At 46.1% G+C, this 26796-nt stretch overlaps 1 protein-coding gene across 4 annotated transcripts in view; it reads left to right on the top strand.

The window, feature by feature from the left end:
• Positions 1–2173: 2173 nt before the first annotated feature.
• LOC124031805 (ephrin type-B receptor 2-like) overlaps positions 2174–26796 on the top strand; it is an 83678-nt gene continuing 59055 nt past the window's right edge. For all 4 annotated transcript variants that reach the window (XM_046343485.1, XM_046343483.1, XM_046343484.1 and 1 more), the window contains exon 1: positions 2174–2330. In XM_046343485.1, coding sequence (XP_046199441.1) covers positions 2258–2330 — 73 coding nt within the window. In that variant the 5' untranslated portion in view covers positions 2174–2257. The remainder of the gene's footprint in view (positions 2331–26796) is intronic.

Below are 26796 nucleotides of genomic sequence, written 5' to 3'. Positions count from 1 at the left end.
TGAGGCTGAGTTATGTTGGATTCCTTTATGTCAGTCCCATATCCTTCTGCTCTATTTCCTCACCCAAGACCCACTCCCTATTTGCCTCCCCGCGCCCCCACCTCCCTCTCACTCCCTCCCTCTCGCCCTCTCCTGTCGGCAAGCACTCTGCTCTATTTTCTTCCTCCTTACATGTTTGTCTACTACCAGCATTTGCAGTGAATCGGCCTGGTTTTCCCACTGAAATCCAAGTGGCATGTTCCACATTAATTTGCAATGGGATCAGAAAATAAATTAATTGAAACAAACAATTGATGGCATAATCTTTGATATACATGATGATTAATTTATATAAATATTCTAGATGTAAATATTGAACACACGTCAACTTGACTGGGATGCTATGTCCTCATTTTGTCATTCCTTTAAGGGGTCTTGACAGGCAGCACAGGCACACAGATGCAGGGCCAGCCTGCTGCATACTCTCTGATTCAGGAGCGCAACTTTGGTTTTAGAAGTCGGTGGGAGATAATATATGTATATTATTTTGTTTATCTAGTCGGATACACTCCAAACAGCATACCCGACCGCTCGGAGGCGTCCACATAGTCCTAAAGCACACTGTTGCCTCATTTTGTATCACATTCCAATGATCAAATTGGGGGGGGACATGTCCCCCCTGTCCCCAGTGAAAGCTGTGCCCCTGCTCTGAGTGTAATGTGACGCCAGAAATGCATATGGTTTTCAACAACACACCAATAATGTGTTTGATGTGCATCAAACGTGTCATTCCAACAAATGTGATGGGCTGGATCCACCTAGTCACTAAATGATGCTAATACAACATTACTCAGTGTTTTCCAATGCCAGTGTTCAAGGCCCAAATATATATTCACATGTAGGATAATGTACATATCAATGCAGTGGTCAGTGGTTTGATTAATTGTTTACATTTTTAATAGGTTTTACTTGATTGTGTGTTATTCTGTCTTAATGCAATGCAGAAACAGATATAGTAACATGTATTTTCTCATAATTTGTTGATGGGCAGATCTTAATTAAGGGGTTGTTGGGATATTAATAACCTGCCGTCCTAAGAGTAGGAAGGTGGTGGGCGGGGGGGGGGGGTAGCATTGCTTTAAGTGCTGTTGATTGGAGTAATGGAGGGTGTTAATCCATGACTAAATTGGGGTTAATTCCAGGATAAATTTATTTGTTGATGTTCTCAGGTTAGGGCCAAAGATCAAGTGTACATTTGACAATGGGCCACTTGTTTCTTACTGATCATACAACATCCTAGCATTACAATGGGATGATCCATCACACTAGGCAGATTTTGCCTGATAGCCTACCCTCTCTATGATTTTAAAGCTTCAATCTGTAATTTCTGTTTCCATCAGACAACCTATCTGACTCTAATCCTCTCCAGAGACCCTTTGCCTAAAACACTACTCATATCATGTAGTCTCTGTTTCCTACTCAGGGTGGCGCCATTGTTCTTGAACGACACAGTTAACGTCCAGCAGAAGCACCAAATATGCCTTTTTTTTTAAATTTGAAAGTAGTTGACATGCCTGAGATTGTTTTGTTTATTTATTCGCCTGCGGAGTTTCATTAGTATAGCTAAATATTTACACTAAATGACATTTGCAGTTTATGCGTTTGAAAACCCATAATATCCCAGCAGCGAAGTGAAATAATACATGTTCACGCACCTGCTTCAAAGAACCAGTGACTTGACTGACCATAAAGTGAAATAAGCTCCGCGCAACTTCTATCTCCTCTCAACAGCATGTGTTTCACTTGTTGATGATGCACTGATAAATGATCAAAACATGTCCACGAAGACAGCCTTCGTCAATCAATAAAACAAACCATTTGATCATGCAGCTGCAACTGGTGGTAGGCTGTAGTGGAAGTATGGTGCTAGTTAGTGATGCATGTACACAACAATAATGACATCTACAGTATAATAGTGTGCTTTGATATTATTTAATTACAACATATATTAAATACAACAATTATTACACTCTCAATTCAGAGGTATCTTGTAAATGAAAACTGCAGCCATCTCCAAACTACAGATACATTGCCCGACCCCTTTGCATGATTCCCTTTGGTTTCGCCCAAATTTGGCTTTAGACGCGTGTTCTCCCTTCAAAAGCGGTTCGTTCTAATCATTGGCTGTGTGGGTTTGCGCTTCTTGTAGATTCATTCGCTGTCAATGGCCCGCTGGTGGACCTGTTTTCTATGAATACCTTGGCTTTTTACAGCCAAAATGCCAAGTATTGCCGTTGTTATGGATATCTTATATTGTTTATGGATATTTCCAATGGTAGGGGCTGTCGAAGGTAAGAGAGAATGCTGCTTTTTCTTTTTCTCGTCTGAATGCATAATTAAAACGTTCATGGATGATTGTCATTGTGAATAAACTCTCACCATAAATCCATTAATTATACACCATCAATTATTCATATCGTAAGAAATTGCGCAAATATCATGTACATCTAGGAGTGGGGTGGATTGTGATGGTAGTGTAAAAGTAAATAAGTCGTTTTTATTTTTTATTTTTTAATGTGACAACAGTAAATGCTTTCTGGGGGACTGTCACAATTGTAACGCCGTTATTTTGTATGCATCAAAGTCTGATGAAATTCTGTGAGAGAAAAAACTAACGTTAGATAAAATACTCCAAGGAAATACAGTATATCTATAGGTAAAACAGTGCTTCAGTCATTTTAATGGTTCTTACCACAAGTTTTGACTCCTAAACTACCTGTAGTCAGTATACAGTATGTTATAGAAATGTATCTGCTTCATAGCATATAATATTGTAACAAATGTGGTTTAGACAACTGCCAGTGTGTGTTTGTTTGTGTGTGTGTGTGGGGGGGGGGGTTACTTGCAGTGAACAAACCATGTAACCTTGTAACCCCATCTCAGTCATATGTGCTATTTCTTTGATAATAGAATGTAGGTAGGCTATGTTAAATAGTCTGCCAATATGTTAAATGCGATGTTGAATCATCTGTATGAATGGTTTTGCTTGCAATTCAATCACTCACACACACACACACACACACACACACACACACACACACACACACACACACACACACACACACACACACACACACACACACACACACACACACACACACACACACACACACACACACACACACACACACATACATTAAACCAATTGTTTTTTAAATTTATTTAACCTTTATTTAACTATGCAAGTCAGTTAAGAACAAATTCCCATTTACAATGATGGCATACATACATACATACATACATACATACATACATACATACATACATACATACATACATACATACATACACACACACACACACACACACACACACACACACACACACACACACACACACATACATACATACATACATACATACATACATACATACATACATACATACATACATACATACATACACATACACACATACACACATACACACATACATATATCAATAACATGGTAATATATCTTTATGATATAGGTATATCCAATTATTTGTACTAGTGTCATTTTAAAACAAGCAAATATTCACTATGATCAGCACTCCATTGGATTTGTTGGTGAAGTGTTGAGTTATATGCTCTCTGTCATTCCACAATACTTCAGGTGTCTTCTGTATTTAATGAAAGATGAATCAGATGTGGGGATGCATAACTGACCTATGATGGCTAAATCCAGCGCAAAAAGGCTTTTTGGATTGAAAAGCTGATCCGGCCCTGTGGTGTGTTTGGCCTGTCTTTTGGATTTTCAGGAGTTGAGAGTTAAAGCTACTTATTCTGAGTTTTGAACATTTTATGGCAGAATAACTTAGAGATTCAGGATTTCCTCATTTAGTTGCATGGCTACATAGAGTCCTTGCTACGGGCCAAATGCTACGTCACACCCACGGATATGATTTTCTACTCCGCAATGAGTCTGGATCTGAATACCTCCCCGACCCTTCACCGAATGTGAACACATTTGGGGCCGCCTGTTTGGTCCTGAAACCGATGGGTTGGGCCAGAGCAAGAACACAAGTGAGTAAAGCGACGGGTTGAAAATGTGTCATTGGCTTTTGTAATCTGATTTGTTAGACACCATCCCATCTCTGATGACTTTGTTTTGTACAATACCCCTCGTGCCCCTCGTCACTACGAACGACTTCTATGATGGCAGTCTCAGATTGAAGTATGTTGCGAACGCAGAATTTAGCGCGAGTCGTCAGGCTACTGCTGTGGTAACAACAGTGTAACAAATGACATAATTGTAATGACATATTAACTAAACCTGTAATTAACATTGAAAGGACATTTTAAGTTAGAGTAATTGTTACCTATCTCTCTCTGCAGTCACTGAATTAGTTACAGTAAGAGTAACTACTAGGCCTTTATGTGAAATTTTTTACCTTAGTTACATGGTTCATGCACAGCAAGATATGTGATAAAAATCACAGAAAATGACTTAACAAATGTGTTACTGGTTAACAGTATGGCTGCCTAACTGTGACTGTTGTGCTTATGTCCATAACATCATGCATGTCCAAGGCCTATTACGATGTCACCAATCTTCTGACTAAAACAAATAAAAAAAATCTATAGGTCTAGATGCCTTTTAATAATTCCCCTCAATTGCTTCAGTCAGTCAAACATATCTGAGTTGTGTGAGATCATGTGATGTCTGTCTGTCAGTTCTGGGCCCATGTGACGTCTGCTTGCTCTGCTCTGCTCTGCTCTCCCAGCCTGTTGTCCCCTCCTGTCCCTCTGTTTCAGCTGTGAGACCTCCCTCCCTCCCCCTTGTTGGGCTGCACAGCGTCCATGTTCCCAAGCCTTTATGTAAGCTGGGCAGACCTGACCGATTTCAGCCACGTCAAGAGCTATTGGCTCAGCATTGGCTTCCATAGTCTGGCTGAGAAATCATATAGGATCTCTCTCTCACTCTATCTCTTTCTCCCCATTATGTTCTGTCACACCACAGACATTTTTTCGTTTCTTTACCTGACTGGGTTCTTTGTAGTGGTTGGTTAGTTACACATGCCAATTGGATGCAGATAGTACCCATGCATGTGAATGTAGGTATTTTTTATCCAGAGAAGAGGAGTGCAACTGTAAATGTTTGACACGTAATGGCTGAATGGCTGTACTTAGGTGGCTCTGCAGTTCCAACCTCGAACACTACTCCTTTTTTTTCCACGAATGGTTTTTGCTTTTATGAAACATACAGAAAGGCTCTCTTCCTATCCATGCCTACTGGCAAGGACTGTGTGATACAGAATGTCTTGTTCACAGCATATACTGTTTGATGGTTCTAACCTTCCTTTCCATCTACCTCTTTGGTCTATCTATACACTTTTTACTATGGTCAAATATCACAACAACTCTGCCGCAAATAATCATGCCATGCATTTAGTTAGCTGTTTTATTTTAAGGTGGTGGATGATTATACATTATGATCGTTAACTAGTTTTTATGATGATCTATTTCTATTTCCTCTTTACTGACGTTTTTAGCAATGTCTTGCGACTTGCGACTGACTGAGGCCATTTTGGTCCACCTTAAGCCCTTACCTGTCAATTTGTTCCAGACAAAACAAAGCACTTATTTTAAACACAAGTTCAATAAAAATAACTGAATCCTATTTTCTTCACTTGTATTTTCAGTATAACCAAAGTGTTGACATGACACCTTTGCCTTTTGCTTCCAAAAGAAGCATAGCCTTTCTGGTCTTTGGAAGTCAATCAATATGCAGTGTAACGCTGCTCTTCGGTGCAGTACTCTTTCCCCTCAGGGAGCAGTGGCAGAAAATATTTAGCATCAAAACAGCCAACGACCTACTTCTCCTTCTTCCCTATGGTGGGGTTGCAAAACGTGGGTACACTTACATGACTGAGACACTTAACAGTGTAACATGTAAATGTTACAATCTATATATACCGTAGTTTTGTTTATAGATTTGTTATGAGTCTACCCTTGTTTCCAGGTTGGATTAAAGCTAGACAACCGTTGGCCAGACAAGATGGACATTGGGTACAGTGAATGAACCCATTCTGGAACTGCAAGCACATGTGCCAAAGAAACAAACCTATCTCTTGGCCAGATATGTTAAGGTTTTGAACCTGTGGAACATTGACGCCTTTGAATGTAAAATGCTTCCTTGTATTAATTTTGCTCCCTCTGAATAACAACAGGTGCAACGTTTCACTGTGGCAAAAGCTTAGTAAATCATTGTCATTATACAAGGCTTGGCCCTCATTTTTTAATTGGAACAGGATCAGGATGTGGTCTATTTGGGACTTTATATGATCACCAGTGGGTGAAAAACCTTCGTCCTTGGAAAGTCATTGAAAAGTATTTGACATTGGAGAGTGGGAAACCCTGATGAATGATGCTGTTCTGATGTTTACTGAGGTGAGTACTCCAGTGACAGAGGCAGGAACCCTGGTCGCAGGAAATAACAATAGCGGGGCTATATACAGGGTGTACCGGTGCAGAGTCAATGTGCGGTGGCACCGGTGTCAAGGTAATTGAGGTAATATGTACATGTAGGTAGAGTTATTAAAGTGACTATGCATTGATAATAACAGAGAGTAGCAGCAGCATTCCGGGGAGGGGGGGGGGGGGGATGCAAATAGTCTGGATAGTCATTTGATTAGTTGTTCAGGCGTCTTATGGCTTGGGGGTGGAAGCTATTTAGGAGCCTCTTGGACCTAGACCTGGTGCTCCGGTACTGCTTGCCGTGCGGTAGCAGAGAGAACCGTCAACGACTAGGGTGGCTGGTGGAGTCTTTGACCATTTTTAGGGTCTTCCTCTGACACTGCCTGGTATAGAGGACCTGTATGTCAGGAAGCTTGGCCCCGGTGATGTACTGGGCCGTACACACTAGAGATCGACCGATTAATCGGAATGTCCGATTAATTAGGGCCAATTTCGAGTTTTCATAACAATCGGAAATCAGTATTTTTGGACACTGATTTGATTTAGGCAAGTCAGTTGCCTAGAACTTGTTCTCAACTAGCCTACCTGGTTAAATAAAGGTTTAAAAAGTTAACACATTCTTTTTTTCCATGACGGCCTAGGAACGGTGGGTTAACTGCCTCGTTCAGGGGCAGAACGACAGATTTTCACCTTGTCAGCTCAGGGGAGTCAATCTTGCAACCTTACAGTTAACTATTACAATGTTCTATCCACGAGGAGACTGCCTGTTACACGAATGCAGTAATCCAGTTGCTAGCTAGCATTAAAGCTGCTAGCTAGCATTAAACTTATCTTATAAAAAAACAATCAATCAATCGATCATAATCACTAGTTAACTACACATGGTTGATGATATTACTAGTTTATCTAGCATGTCCTACATTACATATAATCAATGTGGTGCGTATCGTTGCTCCAATATGTACCTAACCATAAACATCAATGCCTTTCTTAAAATCAATACACAGAAGTATATATTTTTAAACCTGCATATTTAGCTAAATGAAATCCAGGTTAGCAGGCAATATTAACCAAGTGAAATTGTGTCACTTCTCTTGTGTTCATTGCACGCAGAGTCAGTGTATATGCAACAGTTTGGGCTGCCTAATTTGTTAGAATTTTACGTAATTATGACATAACATTGAAGGTTGTGCAATTTAACAGGAATATTTAGACTTATGGATGACACCCGTTAGATAAAATACGTAACGGTTCCATATTTCACTGAAAAAATAAACGTCTTGTTTTCGAGATGATAGTTTCCGGATTCGGCCATATTAATGACCTAAGGTTCGTATTTCTGTGTGTTTATTATATTATAATTAAGTCTATGATTTGATAGAGCAGTCTGACTGAGTGGTGGTAGGCAGCAGCAGGCTCATAAGCATTAATTCAAACAGCACGTTCGTGTGTTTGCCAGCAGCTATTTATGACTTCAAGCCTATCAACTCCCGAGATTAGGCTGGTGTAACCGATGTGAAATGGCTAGCTAGTTAGCGGGGTGCGCGCTAATAGCGTTTCAAACGTCACTCGCTCTGAGACTTGGAGTGGTTGTTTCCCTTGCTCTGCATGGGTAACGCTGCTTTGAGGGTGGCTGTTGTCATTGTGTTCCTGGTTCGAGCCCAGGTAGGAGCGAGGAGAGGGATAGAAGCTATACTGTTACACTGGCAATACTAAAGTGCATATAAGAACATCCAATGGTCAAAGGTTAATGAAATACAAATGGTATAGATAGAAATAGTCCTATAATAACTATAACCTAAAACTTCTTACCTGGGAATATTGGAGACTCATGTTAAAAGGAACCACCAGCTTTCATATGTTCTCATGTTCTGAGCAAGGAACTGAAACGTTAGCTTTCATACATAGCACATATTGCACTTTTACTTTCTTCTCCAACACTTTGTTTTTGCATTATTTAAACCAAATTGAACATGTTTCATTATTTACTTGAGGCTAAATTGATTTTATTGATGTATTATATTAAGTTAAAATAAGTGTTCATTCAGTATTGTTGTAATTGTCATTATTACAAAAAAAAAAATTAATTGGCCGATTAATCGGTATCGGGTTTTTGGGGCCGCCAATAATCGGTATCGGTATCGGCGTTTAAAAATCATAATCGGTCGACCTCTAAATAATATGCATATATTAGTATCTGGGACAGAGTAGGAGGCAGTTCACTCTGGGCACGCTATTCATCCAAAAGTGAAATGCTGCCCCCTATCGCAAAAAGGTTAATTGCTATATTGTAATTACTTCGCCACCATGGTCTATTTATTGCCTTACCTCTCTTATCCTGCTGTTACGGCACATGAGTGAGGAGGTGTGGAGTCAGGCGCAGAGAGCAAAAGATGTGGGAAAAAACACGCTTTAATGTCCCGGATAAATAACATGAACAAAAGTAGGAAAACAAATGAACAGAAATATAAACGGACAGCGTGAAACCCAAAATACAAACAAAATACACTCAAACAAAGAACAGACGAACAAGCCCGCACGAAACAGAAGCGGGCTGAACAAACTATATATAACCCTACCCTAACAACCAAACAAGAAACAGGTGCTACCAATCAGACAAAACCAAAGGAACACAGAACAACGGATCGGTGATAGCTAGTAGACCGGCGACGACGACCACCGAGCGCCACCCGAACAAGAAGGGGAGTCACCTTCGGTAATATTTGTGACAGTACCTCCCCCCTGACGCTGGCCTCGGGGACGACCCGGGGGCCGAGGCGCTGGGCGATCCGGACGGAGGCGATGGAACTCTCTCAACATAGATGGATCTAGAATATCCCTCACCGGAACCCAGCACCTCTCCTCCGGACCGTACCCCTCCCAGTCAACGAGGTACTGCAAGCCCCTCACCCGGCGTCTCGAGTCCAGAATAGTTCGTATCTTGTACGCCGGGGACCCCTCGATGTCCAGAGGGGGCGGAGGAACTTCCGGAACCTCACCTTCCTGCATGGGACCAGCTACCACCGGCCTGAGAAGAGACACATGAAACGAGGGATTAATACGATAATACGAAGGAAGTAATAATCGATAACAAACCTCGTTTATTCTCCTCAGGACATTAAATGGCCCTATACACTGTGGATCCAGCTTCCGGCAGGGCAAGCGGAGGGGCAGGTTTCGGGTCGAGAGCCAAACCCTGTCCCCAGGTGCAAACACGGGGGCCTCACTGCGGTGACGGTCAGCGCTCTTCTTCTGCCTTACACTCGCTTGGCGTAATGACTCTTGGACAGCCCTCCAGGTCTCCTTAGAGCGCTGCACCCACTCCTCCACCGCAGGAGCTTCAGTCTGGCTCTGATGCCACGGTGCCAGGACTGGCTGGTACCCCAACACACACTCAAATGGTGACATGTTGGTAGAGGAGTAGCTTAGTGAGTTCTGGGCTATTTCTGCCCAGGGAATATATCTCGCCCACTCCCCTGGCCAGTCCTGGCAATACGACCGCAGAAACCTACCCACCTCCTGGTTCACTCTCTCCACCTGCCCATTACTTTCCGGGTGATACCCTGAGGTCAGGCTGACCGAGATCCCCAGACGTTCCATAAATTCCCTCCAAACACGGGAGATAAACTGGGGGCCCCGATCAGAAACTATATCCTCAGTCACCCCGTAGTGCCGGAAGAGATGGGTGAAAAGAGCTTCCGCAGTCTGTAGGGCCGTAGGGAAACCGGGCAATAGGATAAGACGACACGACTTAGAGAACCGATCCACAATGACCAGGATCGTTGTGTTACCCTGAGAGGGGGGAAGGTCAGTAAGAAAATCCACCGATAGATGGGTCCACGGCCGTTGTGGAACGGGAAGAGGTTGTAATTTCCTAGCTGATCGGATATACTCCAGGTTACGGTGATCAGTCCAGATAAGGAAAGGGTGCTTAGCCCCCTCAAGCCAGTGTCTCCACACCTTCAGGGCCTTAACCATAGCCAACAACATCGCCTTCAACTTATGAAAAGCTCCTTCCGCCTCTGCTGACCACTGTAAACGCACCGGCCCCCCCTTCAGCAGTGAGGTAATAGGGGCAGCTACCTGACCAAAACCCCGGATAAACCTCCGGTAGTAATTGCAAACCCCAAGAACCGCTGCACCTCCTTTACCGTGGTCGGAGTCGTCCAATTACGCACGGCCTTTACGCGGTCACCCTCCATTACCAACCCAGAGCTGGAAATGCGATAACCCAGGAAGGAAACTAATTGTTTGGAAAACTCACATTTCTCCGCCTTCACATACAGGTCATGCTCCAGCAGTCGTCTAAGAACCTTGCGCACCAGAGATACATGCGCCGTGCGTGTAGCGGAGTAGATCAAAATATCGTCAATATACACCACTACACCCTGTCCGTGCAGGTCTCTAAGAATCTCATCCACGAAGGATTGAAATATAGCTGGAGCATTCTTTAAACCGTATGGCATGACGAGGTACTCATAATGGCCAGAAGTAGTGCTAAATGCAGTTTTCCACTCATCTCCTTCCCGAATACGCACCAGATTATAAGCACTCCTGAGATCCAGTTTAGTGAAGAACTGCGCTCCGTGAAATGATTCCACTGCCGTAGCAATGAGAGGTAGTGGGTAACTAAAACCCACCGTGATGGAATTTAGACCTCTATAATCAATACACGGACGCAAACCACCATCTTTTTTTTCTTCACAAAAAATAAACTCGAAGAGACAGGTGACATGGAGGGCCGAATGTACCCCTGTCCCAGAGCCTCGGTGATATAAGTTTCCCTAGCCACCGTCTCCTCCTGGGACAAAGGATACACATGACTCCTAGGGAGTGCAGCGTTACCCTGGAGGTTTATCACGCAATCCCCCTGCCAATGGGGTGGTAATTGGGTCGCCTTCTTTTTACTGAAAACGATAGCCAAATCGTCATATTCAGCTGGAATGCGCACGGTGGAAACCTGGTCTGGATTCTCCACCGTTGTTGCACCGATGGAAACCCCTACACACCTGCCTGAACACTCATCAGACCACCCCTGTAGAGTTCCCTGTTTCCACGAAATCGTAGGATTATGAATAGCTAGCCAGAGAATTCCCAGTACCACTGGAAACGCAGGCGAATCGATAAGGAACAAACTAATTCGCTCCTTGTGATTCCCCTGCGTAATCATCTCCAACGAAATTGTGGCTTTCCTCACCAGCCCTGACCTTAATGGTCGACTATCTAAAGAGTGCACGGTAAAAGGGGGGTCTACTTTTACTAACGGAATCCTCAACCTCTGAGCGAGTCCGCGATCTATAAAGTTTCCAGCTGCGCCTGAATCTACCAGTGCCTTATGCTGGAGAGAAGGAGAATAATTAAGGAAACATATTAATAAGAACATGTGACCAACAGGAAACTCTGGGAGAGTGTGGTGCTTACTCACCTGGGGTGACCGAGGAGTGTTCTGCCTGCCTTCTCGATTCCCAGATGAATTCCTCCTCCACCGACCAGACGTGTGCCCTCTCCGGCCACAACTGGTACAGGAGGAGCTTCCTCCTCCGATCTCCCTAGACGCGGTCCCTCCTAGCTCCATCGGGATAGGAACAAGAGGGTCAGGAGGTAGAACTGACAGGACCCTTTCAGAACGTTCGCGAGCAGCTAGCAGATGGTCCAACCGGATCGACAGGTCTATCAGTCCATCCAGGCTAAGTGTAGTGTCCCGACAGGCCAGCTCCCTGCGGACGTCCTCTCTCAGGCTACATCTGTAATGGTCTATCAGGGCCCTGTCGTTCCACCCTGCTCCAGCGGCCAAGGTTCGGAACTCCAGCGCGAAGTCCTGCGCGCTCCTCGTCCCCTGTCTGAGATGGAACAATCTCTCACCCGCCGCACGACCTTCTGGAGTGAGATCGAACACGGCCCTCAAACGGCGGGTGAACTACGGGTAATTGTCCTTCGCTGAGTCGGGCCAGTTCCAGACCGCATTAGCCCACTCCAGGGCTCTACCCGTAAGGCATGTGATGAGGACCCACACTCTCTCCTCGTATGAGGGAGCCGGCCGAACGGTGGCCAGGTAGAGGTCTAGTTGAAGCAGGAATCCCTGGCACCCCGTCGCTGCTCCATCGTACTCCCTCGGAGGCGTAATGCGCAGAACGCTGGAACCGGATCCAGATGGGGGAAATGGTAGAGTTGCTGGTGGGAGGGTCGGTGGGGTAGTAGGGAGACCATTCCTCTCCCAACGATCCATCCTCTCCATCATTTGTTCCATCGCTGATCCTAGGCGATGGAGGATGGACGTGTGATGAAGGACTCTCTCCTCCATAGTGGGAAGAGGAGTGGTCGCTGCTCCTGCTGACTCCATACCGTGGTGCGGGCTTCTGTTTACGGCAGATGAGTGAGGAGGTGTGGAGTCAGGCGCAGAGAGCAAAAGATGTTGGAAAAAACACGCTTTAATGTCCCGGATAAATAACATGAACAATAGTAGGAAAACAAATGAACAGAAATATAAACGGACAGCGTGAAACCCAAATACAAACAAAATACACTCAAACAAAGAACAGACGAACAAGCCCGCACGAAACAGAAGCGGGCTGAACAAACTATATATAACCCTACCCTAACAACCAAACAAGAAACAGGTGCTACCAATCAGACAAAACCAAAGGAACACAGAACAACGGATCGGTGATAGCTAGTAGACCGGTGACGACGACCGCCGAGCGCCACCCGAACAAGAAGGGGAGTCACCTTCGGTAATATTCGTGACACCTGCCTCATTTGCACATGCTGTATATAGATTTTTCTACTGTATTTTTGATTGTATGTTTGTTTATTCCATGTAACGCTGTGTTGTTGTATGTGTCGAACTGCTTTGCTTTATCTTGGCCAGGTCGCAGTTGCAAATTAGAACTGGTTCTCAACTAGCCTACTTGGTTAAATAAAGGTTAAATATATATATTTTTTAAAGGTGTTAGTGCCAGCATCAGTCTGTGCTGGTATGTAAGATAGCTATGAAAAATACAGATGAAAACTCATCTGTATTTAGATAGATACTCTACCTCAGGCTTGCAAAACCTCGATACTGCCTTAGATATTGTATACCAGCTGTTGTTTAGATAAATGCATAGGCCCCCACCCCGTGTTTTACCAGAGGCTGCTGTTCTAAAGTGTATAACCCGCCAGCTGTATGTTCTTAATGTTGTCGTTCAGCCACGGCTTGGTGAAACATAAGATATGACAGTTTTTAATATACTGTTGGTAGGATAAACGTGCTTTCAGTTCGTCCCATTTATTTTCCAGCAATTGAACATTAGCTAGCAGGACGGAAGGCAAGGGCAGATTAGCCCCTCGTCGCCTGATCCTCAAAAGGCACCCTGATCTCTTTCCGCTAAATCAGTTTCCTTGTCCAGTGAATAATGGGGATCTGGGCCTGGTCGGATGTCTGTATTATATCCCTCCCCGTCCGACTCATTGAAGAACTCTTTGTCCATCTTGAGATGAGCAATCGCAGTTCTGATGTCCAGAAGCTCTTTTCGGTCATAAGAGATGGTAGCAGCAACATTATGCACAAAACAAGTTACGAACAATGTGAAAAAAACAAACTAAATAGCATTGTTGGTTAAGAGCCGTTAAGCTGGCAGCCTTCCCCTCCGGTGCCATCATCATATCTTGGTCAAAACAGTGAGGGCTAACTGATATGCTGGTGAATGAGGACCCAAAAGCGACTTAACAGAAACAGAGTCTTTATTCCAGTCTTTAACAAAAACGATAATCCTGGAAATTATCTCAGGAAAATACAAACAGGAAAACTGAAATCCTCTCGTCAGTAGAGAGGAACGACTGGAGACGCGACCACAGACTGCAGGTCGCTTCGGGAAGGCACAGGCCGTAGCTGACATAGACACCTGCTCACACGCAGCATCTGAAGAAGGCAAAAACACGACGGAACAAGAACACAGCACAGCAAACATCAAACAATGATCCGACAAGGACTGAAGCGGAAAACAGAGGGAGAAATAGGGACTCTAATCAGAGGGCAAAATAGGGGACAGGTGTGAAAGAGTAAATGAGGTAGTTAGGAGAATGAGGAACAGCTGGGAGCAGGAACGGAACGATAGAGAGAGAGAGAGAGAGGGGGAGAGAGGGAGGGGGAGAGAGAGGGATAGAAAGAGGGAAAGAACCTAATAAGACCAGCAGGGGGAAACGAACAGAAGGGGAAGCACAAGGACAAGACATGACAATATATGACAAAACATGACAGTACCCCCCCACTCACCGAGCGCCTCCTGGCGCACTCGAGGAGGAACCCTGGCGGCAACGGAGGAAATCATAGATCAACAAACGGTCCAGCACGTCCCGAGAAAGAACCCAACTCCTCTCCTCAGGACCGTAACGGGAGACGATGAAGAGGGAATCTAGGGCTATTACTCTTATAAAAATGAGACACGGGTAGAGAACTGTAAGCGTTAGAGCAATCAGGACCAAACAGGCCAGGAGAGTAACAACTAGGGACAGACTGAGACACAGCAAGGCTAAGACCAGGAACAGGAGAGAGGCGGTGGCTGTGGACAGACTGAGACACAGCAAGTGCAGGAGCAGAACCAGGAGAGATGCGGTGGCAGGGGACAGACTGAGACACAGCAAGGGCAGGAGAGATGTGGTGGCTGGGGACAGACTGAGACCCAGCAAGACCAGGAGCAGAAGCAGAAAAAAAATTACCGGACTTATTCTGCGCGCAGTCCGAACAAGCAGCCACGAAACAGCGCGTGTCACGCTCCTGAGTAGGCCACCAAAACCGCTGGCGAATAGAAGCAAGCGTACCCCGAACGCCGGGGTGGCCAGCTAACTTGGCAGAGTGAGCCCACTGAAGAACAGCCAGACGAGTAGAGACAGGAACGAAAAGAAGGTTACTAGGACAAGCGCGCGGCGACGGAGTGTGAGTGAGTGCTTGCTTGACCTGTCTCTCAATTCCCCAGACATTCAACCCGACAACACGCCCCTCAGGGAGAATCCACTCGGGATCGGTAGACGCTACAGAAGAACTGAAGAGACGGGATAAAGCATGAGGCTTGGTGTTCTTAGTACCCGGGCGATAAGAAATCACGAACTCGAAACGAGCGAAAAACAACGCCCAACGAGCTTGACGCGCATTGAGTCGTTTGGCAGAACGGATGTACTCAAGGTTCTTTTGGTCAGTCCAAACGACAAAAGGGACGGTCGCCCCCTCCAACCACTGTCGCCATTCGCCTAAGGCTAAACGGATGGCGAGCAGTTCGCGGTTAGCCACATCATAGTTACGTTCCGACGGCGACAGGCGATGAGAAAAATACGCGCAAGGGTGGACCCCATCGTCAGTATGGGAGCGCTGGGACAGAATGGCTCCCACGCCCACCCCGACGCGTCTACCTCGACAATGAACTGTTTAGTGACGTCAGGTGCAACAAGGACAGGAGCGGATGCAAAACGCTTCTTGAGGAGATCAGTACAACAATCATACGACCGGTGAGGAGGAAGGGAGTTGGCTCTGGACCGACTGAAGACCGTGCGCAGATCATGATATTCCTCCGGCACTCCTGTCAAATCACCAGGTTCCTCCTGTGAAGAGGGAGCAGAAGAAACAGGAGGAATAGCAGACATTAAACATTTCACATGACAAGAAACGTTCCAGGAAAGGATAGAATTACTAGACCAATCAAAAGAAGGATTATGACACACTAGCCAGGGATGACCCAAAACAACAGGTGTAAAAGGTGAACAAAAAATCAAAAAAGAAATGGTCTCACTATGGTTACCAGATACTGTGAGGGTTAAAGGTAGTGTTTCACATAATATACTGGGGAGAGGACTACCATCCAAGGCGAACATGACCGTGGGCTCCCCTAACTGTCTGAGAGGAATGTCATGTTCCCGAGCCCAGGCTTCGTCCATAAAACAGCCCTCCGCCCCAGAGTCTATTAATGCACTGCAGGAAGCTGCCGATCCGGTCCAGCGTAGATGGACCGGCAAGGTAGTACAGGTACTTGACGGAGAGGACAGTGTAGTAGCGCTTATCAGTCGCCCTCCGCTTACTGATGAGCTCTGGCCTTTAACTGGACATGAAATGACAAAATGACCAGCGGAACCGCAATAGAGACAGAGGCGGTTGGTGATTCTCCGTTCCCTCTCCTTAGTCGAGATGTGCGAATACCCCCAGCTGCATGGGCTCAACACCTGAGTCAGTGGGGAAAGATGGTAGTGTCGGGGAGAGGGGGGACACAGTTAACGCGAGCTCTCTTCTATGAGCTCGGTGACGAAGATCTACCCGTCGTTCAATGCGAATAGCGAGTTCAATCAAAGAATCCACGCTGGATGGAACCTCCCGGGAGAGAATCTCATCCTTAACCTTAGCGTGGAGTCCCTCCAGAAAACGAGCGAGCAACGCCTGCTCGTTCCAGTTACTGGAGGCAGCAAGAGTGCGAAACTCTATAGAGTAATCCGTTATGGATCGATTACCTTGACATAGGGAAGACAGGGACCAGGAAGCTTCTTTCCCAAAAACAGAACGATCAAAAACCCGTATCATCTCCTCTTTAAAGTTCAGATAATCATTAGTACACTCAGCCCTTGCCTCCCAGATAGCTGTGCCCCACTCCCGAGCCCGACCAGTAAGGAGTGATATGACGTAGGCAATCCGAGCTCTCTCTCTTGAGTATGTGTTGGGCTGGAGAGAGAACACAATATCACACTGGGTGAGAAAGGAGCGGCACTCAGTGGGCTGCCCAGAGTAACGTGGTGGGTTATTAACCCTAGGTTCCGGAGACTCGGAACACCAGGAAGTAGCTGGTGGCACGAGACGAAGACTCTGAAACTGTCCTGAGAGGTCGGAGACCTGAGCGGCCAGGGTCTCAACGGCATGACGAGCAGCAGACAATTCCTGCTCGTGTCTGCCGAGCATCGCTCCCTGGAACTCGACAGTAGAGTAGAGAGAATCCGTAGTCGCTGGGTCCATTCTAGGTCGGATCATTCTGATATGCTGGTGAATGAGGACCCAAAAGCGACTTAACAGAAACAGAGTCTTTATTCCAGTCTTTAACAAAAATGATAATCCTGGAAATTATCTCAGGAAAATACAAACAGGAAAACTGAAATCCTCTCGTCAGTAGAGAGGAACGACTGGAGACGCGACCACAGACTGCAGGTCGCTTCGGGAAGGCACCGGCCGTAACTGACATAGACACCTGCTCACACGCAGCATCTGAAGAAGGCAAAAACACGACGGAACAAGAACACAGCACAGCAAACATCAAACAATGATCCGACAAGGACAGAAGCGGAAAACAGAGGGAGAAATAGGGACTCTAATCAGAGGGCAAAATAGGGGACAGGTGTGAAAGAGTAAATGAGGTAGTTAGGAGAATGAGGAACAGCTGGGAGCAGGAACGGAACGATAGAGAGAGAGAGAGAGAGGGAGAGAGGGAGGGGGAGAGAGAGGGATAGAAAGAGGGAAAGAACCTAATAAGACCAGCAGGGGGAAACGAACAGAAGGGGAAGCACAAGGACAAGACATGACAATATATGACAAAACATGACACTAACTGTAAAGATCAGCAGAAGAGCTGTAAATCTCCTTATTACTTTACTCTTATCAACTTTAGTGAACTCCCATTTCTCCAGAGTGAGCCTACCAGTTTACTTGCCATTTATTTTATATATATTCTTTACATTATTCTATCAATTCATACCAAGGATAAGTAGTGTTTATGTGACCTTTCAAGGATAAATCCTAACTTAAAATACTTGTGTGTAAACATTTAGACATAGAGTAATCTAAGTCAGTTGTGTGACAAACAGGAGAGCATAAGATACATATTATTTCAAGTTTGCACATCTAAACCCTTTATGTTATGCAGTCACTATGTTTTTCTTGACTTGATGAATGTTACTGATTGGAAGGAGAGTGCACACACACCTGGTTTCTCGGGCAGAAAACAATTTCAGCTTTTGAGGGAATTGAGCCCTACATTTTTTTTGTTGCAAGTGGACACAGGTAAGCAGCTTTAACTTCAAGTTAATTTTAGTTCCATGTACTTGATCCAGTGTATTGTGTCAGTGATGTAAGCATCACCAGTCAAGTGTCTTCCCACCCAATATATCATAAACCCTCTAACAGTACAGAAATAGTGACAGAACTGGAGCACTAGAAAATCAATGGGTCCCAATTCCCCAATTCTCGAAAATGCTCTATGCTGCTCCCAGTAGCAGTAGCATACGAAATAAGGTAATTTACTGACACAATCCTAATACATCAGTGTGTGTCAAGGCTCAGGAGAAGACCCAGATGCAGACAGTTTTGCAGTAACAAAAGTATATTACAACAGGGGGGGCAGGCAAACGACAGGTCAAGAGCAGGCAGAGGTCAGTAGTCCAGAGCAGAGTCCGAAAGGTACAGAATGGGAGGCTCAGGGTCAGGCAGAGGTCAGTAATCCAGGGTGGTGTGACAAGGTACAGAATGACAGGCAGGCTCAGGGTCAGGGCATGCAGAATGGTCAAAAACCAGGAAAGCTAGAAACAGGAACTAGAGACGGAAAGGAGCACGGGAAAAAATGCTGTTATGAAAACAAAATGAACTGGTAGCAGAAAAACAGAGAACACAGGTATAATGTCATGCAGGTGAAAGAGGACCCAAAAGCGACTTAACAGAAACAGAGTTTATTTAAGTCCAAAACGGAATAACAGAAATCCTCTAGACTTGTAGAGGGGAAACAACTGGAGAAGCGGCCACAGACTGCAGGTCGCTTCGGGTAGGCGCAGGCCGTAGTCGACAGAGACACCTGCTCACACGCAGCATCTGATGAAGGCAAAAACACGACAGGACAGGGCGATACACAATCACGGCAAAAACACGACAGGACAGGGCGAAACGCAATCACAGCATGGTGAATACAATACAAGGAACCGACGGGACAGGAACGGATCACAAAGGAATAAATAGGGACTCTAATCAGGGGAAAGGATCGGGAACAGGTGTGGGAAGACTAAATGATGATTAGGGGAATAGGAACAGCTGGGAGCAGGAACGGAACGATAGAGAGAAGAGAGAGCGAGAGAGTGAGAGAGGGAGGGGGAGAGAGATAGAAGGAGGGAAAGAACCAAATAAGACCAGCAGAGGGAAACGAATAGCATGGGGAGCACAGGGACAAGACATGATAATAAATGACAAACATGACAGTACCCCCCCACTCACCGAGCGCCTCCTGGCGCACTCGAGGAGGAATCCTGGCGGCAACGGAGGAAATCATCGATGAGTGAACGGTCCAGCACGTCCCGAGACGGAACCCAACTCCTCTCCTCAGGACCGTAACCCTCCCAATCCACTAGGTATTGGTGACCCCGTCCCCGAGAACGCATGTCCATGATCTTATGTACCTTGTAAATAGGTGCGCTCTCGACAAGGACGGGAGGGGGGGGAGGGAAGACGAACGGGGGTGCGAAGAAAGGGCTTAACACAGGAGACATGGAAGACAGGATGGACGCGACGAAGATGTCGCGGAAGAAGCAGTCGCACAGCGACAGGATTGACGACCTGGGAGACACGGAACGGACCAATGAACCGCGGAGTCAACTTACGAGAAGCTGTCGTAAGAGGAAGGTTGCGAGTGGAAAGCCACACTCTCTGGCCGCAACAATACCTTGGACTCTTAATCCTGCGTTTATTGGCGGCTCTCACCGTCTGTGCCCTGTAACGGCAAAGTGCAGACCTCACCCTCCTCCAGGTGCGCTCACAACGTTGGACAAACGCTTGAGCGGAGGGAACGCTGGACTCGGCAAGCTGGGATGAGAACAGAGGAGGCTGGTAACCCAGACTACTCTGAAACGGAGATAACCCGGTAGCAGACGAAGGAAGCGAATTGTGAGCGTATTCTGCCCAGGGGAGCTGTTCTGCCCAAGACGCAGGGTTTCTGAAAGAAAGGCTGCGTAGTATGCGACCAATCGTCTGATTGGCCCTCTCTGCTTGACCGTTAGACTGGGGATGAAACCCGGAAGAGAGACTGACGGACGCACCAATCAAACGACAGAACTCCCTCCAAAACTGTGACGTGAATTGCGGGCCTCTGTCTGAAACGGCGTCTAACGGGAGGCCATGAATTCTGAATACATTCTCAATAATGATTTGTGCCGTCTCCTTAGCGGAAGGAAGTTTAGCGAGGGGAATGAAATGTGCCGCCTTAGAGAACCTATCGACAACCGTCAGAATCACAGTCTTCCCCGCAGACAAAGGCAGACCGGTAATGAAGTCTAAGGCAATGTGAGACCATGGTCGAGAAGGAATGGGGAGCGGTCTGAGACGACCGGCAGGAGGAGAGTTACCCGACTTAGTCTGCGCGCAGTCCGAACAAGCAGCCACGAAACGGCGCGTGTCACGCTCCTGAGTCGGCCACCAAAAGCGCTGGCGAATAGACGCAAGAGTGCCTCGAACACCGGGATGACCAGCTAACTTGGCAGAGTGAGCCCACTGAAGAACAGCCAGACGAGTGGAAACAGGAACGAAAAGGAGGTTACTAGGACAAGCGCGCGGCGACGCAGTGTGCGTGAGTGCTTGCTTAACCTGTCTTTCAATTCCCCAGACTGTTAACCCGACAACACGCCCATAAGGAAGAATCCCCTCGGGATCAGTAGAAGCCACAGAAGAACTAAACAGACGGGATAAGGCATCAGGCTTGGTGTTCTTGCTACCCGGACGGTAAGAAATCACAAACTCGAAACGAGCGAAAAACAACGCCCAACGAGCTTGACGGGCATTAAGTCGTTTGGCAGAACGGATGTACTCAAGGTTCTTATGGTCTGTCCAAACGACAAAAGGAACGGTCGCCCCCTCCAACCACTGTCGCCATTCGCCTAGGGCTAAGCGGATGGCGAGCAGTTCACGGTTACCCACATCATAGTTGCGCTCAGATGGCGACAGGCGATGAGAAAAATAAGCGCAAGGATGAACCTTATCGTCAGACTGGAAGCGCTGGGATAGGATGGCTCCCACGCCTACCTCTGAAGCGTCAACCTCGACAATGAATTGTCTAGTGACGTCAGGAGTAACGAGGATAGGAGCGGACGTAAAACGTTCTTTTAGAAGATCAAAAGCTCCCTGGGCGGAACCGGACCACTTCAAAAAACGTCTTGACAGAAGTAAGAGCTGTGAGAGGGGCAGCAACTTGACCGAAATTACGAATGAAACGCCGATAGAAATTAGCGAAACCTAAAAAGCGCTGCAACTCGACACGTGACCTTGGAACGGGCCAATCACTGACAGCTTGGACCTTAGCGGAATCCATCTGAATGCCTTCAGCGGAAATAACGGAACCGAGAAAAGTAACGGAGGAGACATGAAAAGAGCACTTCTCAGCCTTTACGTAGAGACAATTCTCTAAAAGGCGCTGTAGAACACGTCGAACGTGCTGAACATGAATCTCGAGTGACGGAGAAAAAATCAGGATATCGTCAAGATAGACAAAAACAAAAATGTTCAGCATGTCTCTCAGAACATCATTAACTAATGCCTGAAAAACAGCTGGCGCATTGGCGAGACCGAACGGCAGAACCCGGTACTCAAAATGCCCTAACGGAGTGTTAAACGCCGTTTTCCACTCGTCCCCCTCTCTGATGCGCACGAGATGGTAAGCGTTACGAAGGTCCAACTTAGTAAAGCACCTGGCTCCCTGCAGAATCTCGAAGGCTGATGACATAAGGGGAAGCGGATAACGATTCTTAACCGTTATGTCATTCAGCCCTCGATAATCCACGCAGGGGCGCAGAGTACCGTCCTTCTTTTTAACAAAAAAGAACCCCGCCCCGGCCGGAGAAGAAGAAGGCACTATGGTACCGGCGTCAAGAGACACAGACAAATAATCCTCGAGAGCCTTACGTTCGGGAGCCGACAGAGAGTATAGTCTACCTCGAGGAGGAGTGGTCCCCGGAAGGAGATCAATACTACAATCATACGACCGGTGAGGAGGAAGGGAGTTGGCTCGGGACCGACTGAAGACCGTGCGCAGATCATGATATTCCTCCGGCACTCCTGTCAAATCGCCAGGTTCCTCCTGAGAAGTAGGAACAGAAGAAACGGGAGGGATGGCAGACATTAAACACTTCACATGACAAGAAACGTTCCAGGATAGGATAGAATTACTAGACCAATTAATAGAAGGATTATGACATACTAGCCAGGGATGACCCAAAACAACAGGTGTAAACGGTGAACGGAAAATCAAAAAAGAAATAGTCTCACTGTGGTTACCAGATACTGTGAGAGTTAAAGGTAGTGTCTCAAATTTGATACTGGGAAGATGACTACCATCTAAGGCAAACATGGGCGTAGGCCTGTCTAACGGTCTGAAAGGAATGTTATGTTTCCGAACCCATGCTTCGTCCATGAAACAACCCTCAGCCCCAGAGTCAATCAAAGCACTGCATGTAGCACCGAACCGGTCCAGCGTAGATGGACCGACATAGTAGTACAAGATCTAGATGAAGGGACCTGAGTAGTAGCGCTCACCAGTAGCCCTCCGCTTACTGATGGGCTCTGGCCTCTTACTGGACATGAATTAACAAAATGTCCAGCAACTCCGCAATAGAGGCACAGGCGGTTGGTGATCCTCCGTTCCCTCTCCTTATTCGAGATGCGAATCCCTCCCAGCTGCATGGGCTCAGTCTCAAAGCCAGAGGAGGGAGATGGTTGCGATGCGGAGCAGGGAAACACCGTTGATGCGAGCTCTCTTCCACGAGCCCGGTGACGAAGATCTACCCGTCGTTCTATGCGGATGGCGAGAGCAATCAAAGAATCCACATCTGATGGAACCTCCCGGGAGAGAATCTCATCCTTAACCACTGCGTGGAGTCCCTCCAGAAAACGAGCGAGCAGCGCCGGCTCGTTCCACTCACTAGAGGCAGCAAGAGTGCGAAACTCAATGGAATAATCCGTTATGGACCGTTCACCTTGGCATAAGGAAGCCAGGGCCCTAGAAGCCTCCCCACCAAAAACTGAACGGTCAAAAACCCGAATCATCTCCTCTTTAAAGTTCTGGAATTTGTTAGAGCAATCAGCCCTTGCCTCCCAGATAGCTGTGCCCCATTCTCGAGCCCGGCCAGTAAGGAGTGAAATGACGTAAGCAACCCGAGCTCTCTCTCTAGAGTATGTGTGGGGTTGGAGAGAGAACACAATCTCACACTGCGTGAGAAAGGAGCGGCACTCAGTGGGCTGCCCGGAGTAGCAAGGTGGGTTATTAACCCTAGGTTCTGGAGGCTCGGCAGGCCAGGAAGTAACAGGTGGCACGAGACGTAGACTCTGGAACTGTCCAGAGAGGTCGGAAACCTGAGCGGCCAGGTTCTCCACGGCATGGCGAGCAGCGGACAATTCCTGCTCGTGTCTGCCGAGCATGGCTCCTTGGATCTTGACGGCAGTGTAACGAGCGTCTGTAGTCGCTGGGTCCATTCCTTGGTCGGTTCCTTCTGTCATGCAGGTGAAAGAGGACCCAAAAGCGACTTAACAGAAACAGAGTTTATTTAAGTCCAAAACGGAATAACAGAAATCCTCTAGACTTGTAGAGGGGAAACAACTGGAGAAGCGGCCACAGACTGCAGGTCGCCGGGTAGGCGCAGGCCGTAGTCGACAGAGACACCTGCTCACACGCAGCATCTGATGAAGGCAAAAACACGACAGGACAGGGCGATACACAATCACGGCAAAAACACGACAGGACAGGGCGAAACGCAATCACAGCATGGTGAATACAATACAAGGAACCGACGGGACAGGAACGGATCACAAAGGAATAAATAGGGACTCTAATCAGGGGAAAGGATCGGGAACAGGTGTGGGAAGACTAAATGATGATTAGGGGAATAGGAACAGCTGGGAGCAGGAACGGAACGATAGAGAGAAGAGAGAGCGAGAGAGTGAGAGAGGGAGGGGGAGAGAGATAGAAGGAGGGAAAGAACCAAATAAGACCAGCAGAGGGAAACGAATAGCATGGGGAGCACAGGGACAAGACATGATAATAAATGACAAACATGACATATAAATACACTGGGGGTAGTGAGGAAGATGGGCGGCACCTGGAGGGGGTTGAGACAAGCACAAAGAATAGGTGAAACAGATCAGGGTTTGACAGTATGCAGCATTTGTCTGTCCATGGAATGGAAATGGATATACAGTACTTTAGCCTCATTTGAAAAATAATAATAATTTCTCAACTTCTTTTGTATTGTTACAGTATAATGCCTACACGTACCAAAAACTGAAAGGACTTGAAAAATACGCAGATAAGCTATGTGCTTATCACATGTGCTCCCTCTCCGGCCACTAGGTCACTAGGCTGCTTGTTATGGTGCACACCTGTCACCATTGTTACACTCATCAGTGCATTATGACACTCACCTGGACTCCATCACCTCCTTGATTACCTGCCCTATATGTCAGTCCCATTGGTTCCTTCCCCAGGCATCAATGTTTCTGTTTCAGTTTCCTGTTTGTGCGTTGTTCGTGTTTCTTGTTTTGTATTATGTTTCATTTGTTAAAACACTCACTCCCTGAACTTGCTTCCTGACTCTCAGCGCATATCGTTACAGTGCTGTATCCAATTCGAGTTAAGTCTATTTTTGCTGCCTAGATACTTACATCACTTTTACTTACATCACTATGCTTGTTTTGTTTGCAAACTATGCGATGGCTTGGGTTCATTCATTATGTAGGAGTTATTTCATCAACATTTAACTTGTTCAGTAAAAGTGGGATAAGGAAAATAAATGTTTTGTTGTATGTCCTGTGAGGTTCATCAAGTACATTTCGGGCTGGAGTACGTGTAACAGGGTTGGTTATGATTCCACTTGACACTGCAGAAATATGTATTTGATGTTTATGTATTCTTATTGGTTTATTGAATTTACATATCAATAAGGAGTTATGCTATTGGTCATGCTTGCAGATAGGGGGAGATCGCAAACGTCAATTCTTCCCAGTCTGATATTGACATGCAAGCGGTATGTCACGTTCTGAAATACTGTATTCTATTTTCATATTTACAATGTGTATGAGTTCACTAGATACCTGTGTAACGAATGTGAAACGGCTAGCTAGTTAGCGGTGGTGCGCGCTAAATAGCGTTTCAATCGGTGACGTCACTTGCTCTGAGACCTTGAAGTAGTGGTTCCCCTTGCTCTGCAAGGGCCGCGGCTTTTGTGGAGCGATGGGTAACGATGCTTTGTGAGTGACTGCTGTCTGTGTGCAGAGGGTCCCTGGTTCCTGCCCGGGTATGGGCGAGGGGACGGTCTAAAGTTACACTGTTGCACAAGTCCTGGTGTATATATGTGTACGGTACCTGTTAGATATTTGGGGCATCCTGGGATTTGCTTTTGTATGTTATTGCTGTAAGAGTGAGTTAGCTAGCATGCTCTAATTGTATTGGTTGCATTAGCCCCGCTAATTCAGTCATTTCCATGCTAACAGACAAATAACAAATCAATTGACAGAATAAACTACAAATCAACGGAGCTCACTGAACCGTACACGCATCCTCGCTGGCTGGACAGTCCTTTCTTTAAAAACACAACGCAAGAGAGTTATGAAGTACAGTCACAGCTGTTACAATGGTGCAGAATCCAGTCTTCTTGTCTTCGCTGGACAAACTGTTATATACACACACAAACAAAAATGGCATTTTTTTGTGAGTAGGGCCTGGTTGATACCTGTTGAGGGCACCTGGTTCTTATTTGACAGGTCAACCAAACCAATTTTCTTTTCCAAAGGAATTGGAGTCCAAAATTACCACGTTGATCAAATGCTAATTATTTGGGAAGAAATTACTCTAATTTTCCTATATTCACTGCAATGTAAGCATTCCCACATCTCCTACATATGCTCACAACTCTTTTCCTGACATGGCTTGATATGGGGCAATGAACGTGTCCAATGTGCTTTTTCACACAAATGCCAAAACCAGAGACGATTGAAGAAATGTGTCTCGGTCTTGACACAGTGGAACGGTAGCCTACTGTATTCCTTTTAGAGTATGGCCACTTGAGCAGGCAGGCAGGTGGTGAAGGCTTTTCAACTGGAGCATGCCATGTTGGCTCAAAGCTATGCTGTGAATTAATTAACCTCCCATGAATTATTCAGCAAGTTTTAAGAGCTATCCATGACATTTTCCATTGTTCCTCTTGGGAAAACAGACAATGATTTTAAAGATGTCAAATTGCATAAGACTGTTTTGATTCTTAGCTGACAACCTGCCAGTATAAATTCATAGCCTCTGACCTTGAGAATGTCTACTCCGCATAATGCAATAACATCTGCTTAGAGATAATTTATTTAGATTATCAGAGGCCACATTCTTCGGATGGTAAAAACCTCG

This window comes from Oncorhynchus gorbuscha, linkage group LG03, assembly GCF_021184085.1.
Source record: "Oncorhynchus gorbuscha isolate QuinsamMale2020 ecotype Even-year linkage group LG03, OgorEven_v1.0, whole genome shotgun sequence".
Classification (NCBI taxonomy): Eukaryota; Metazoa; Chordata; class Actinopteri; order Salmoniformes; family Salmonidae; genus Oncorhynchus; species Oncorhynchus gorbuscha.
Note: the sequence above shows the minus strand (reverse complement) of the source record. Positions and strands in the feature narration are given on the sequence as shown.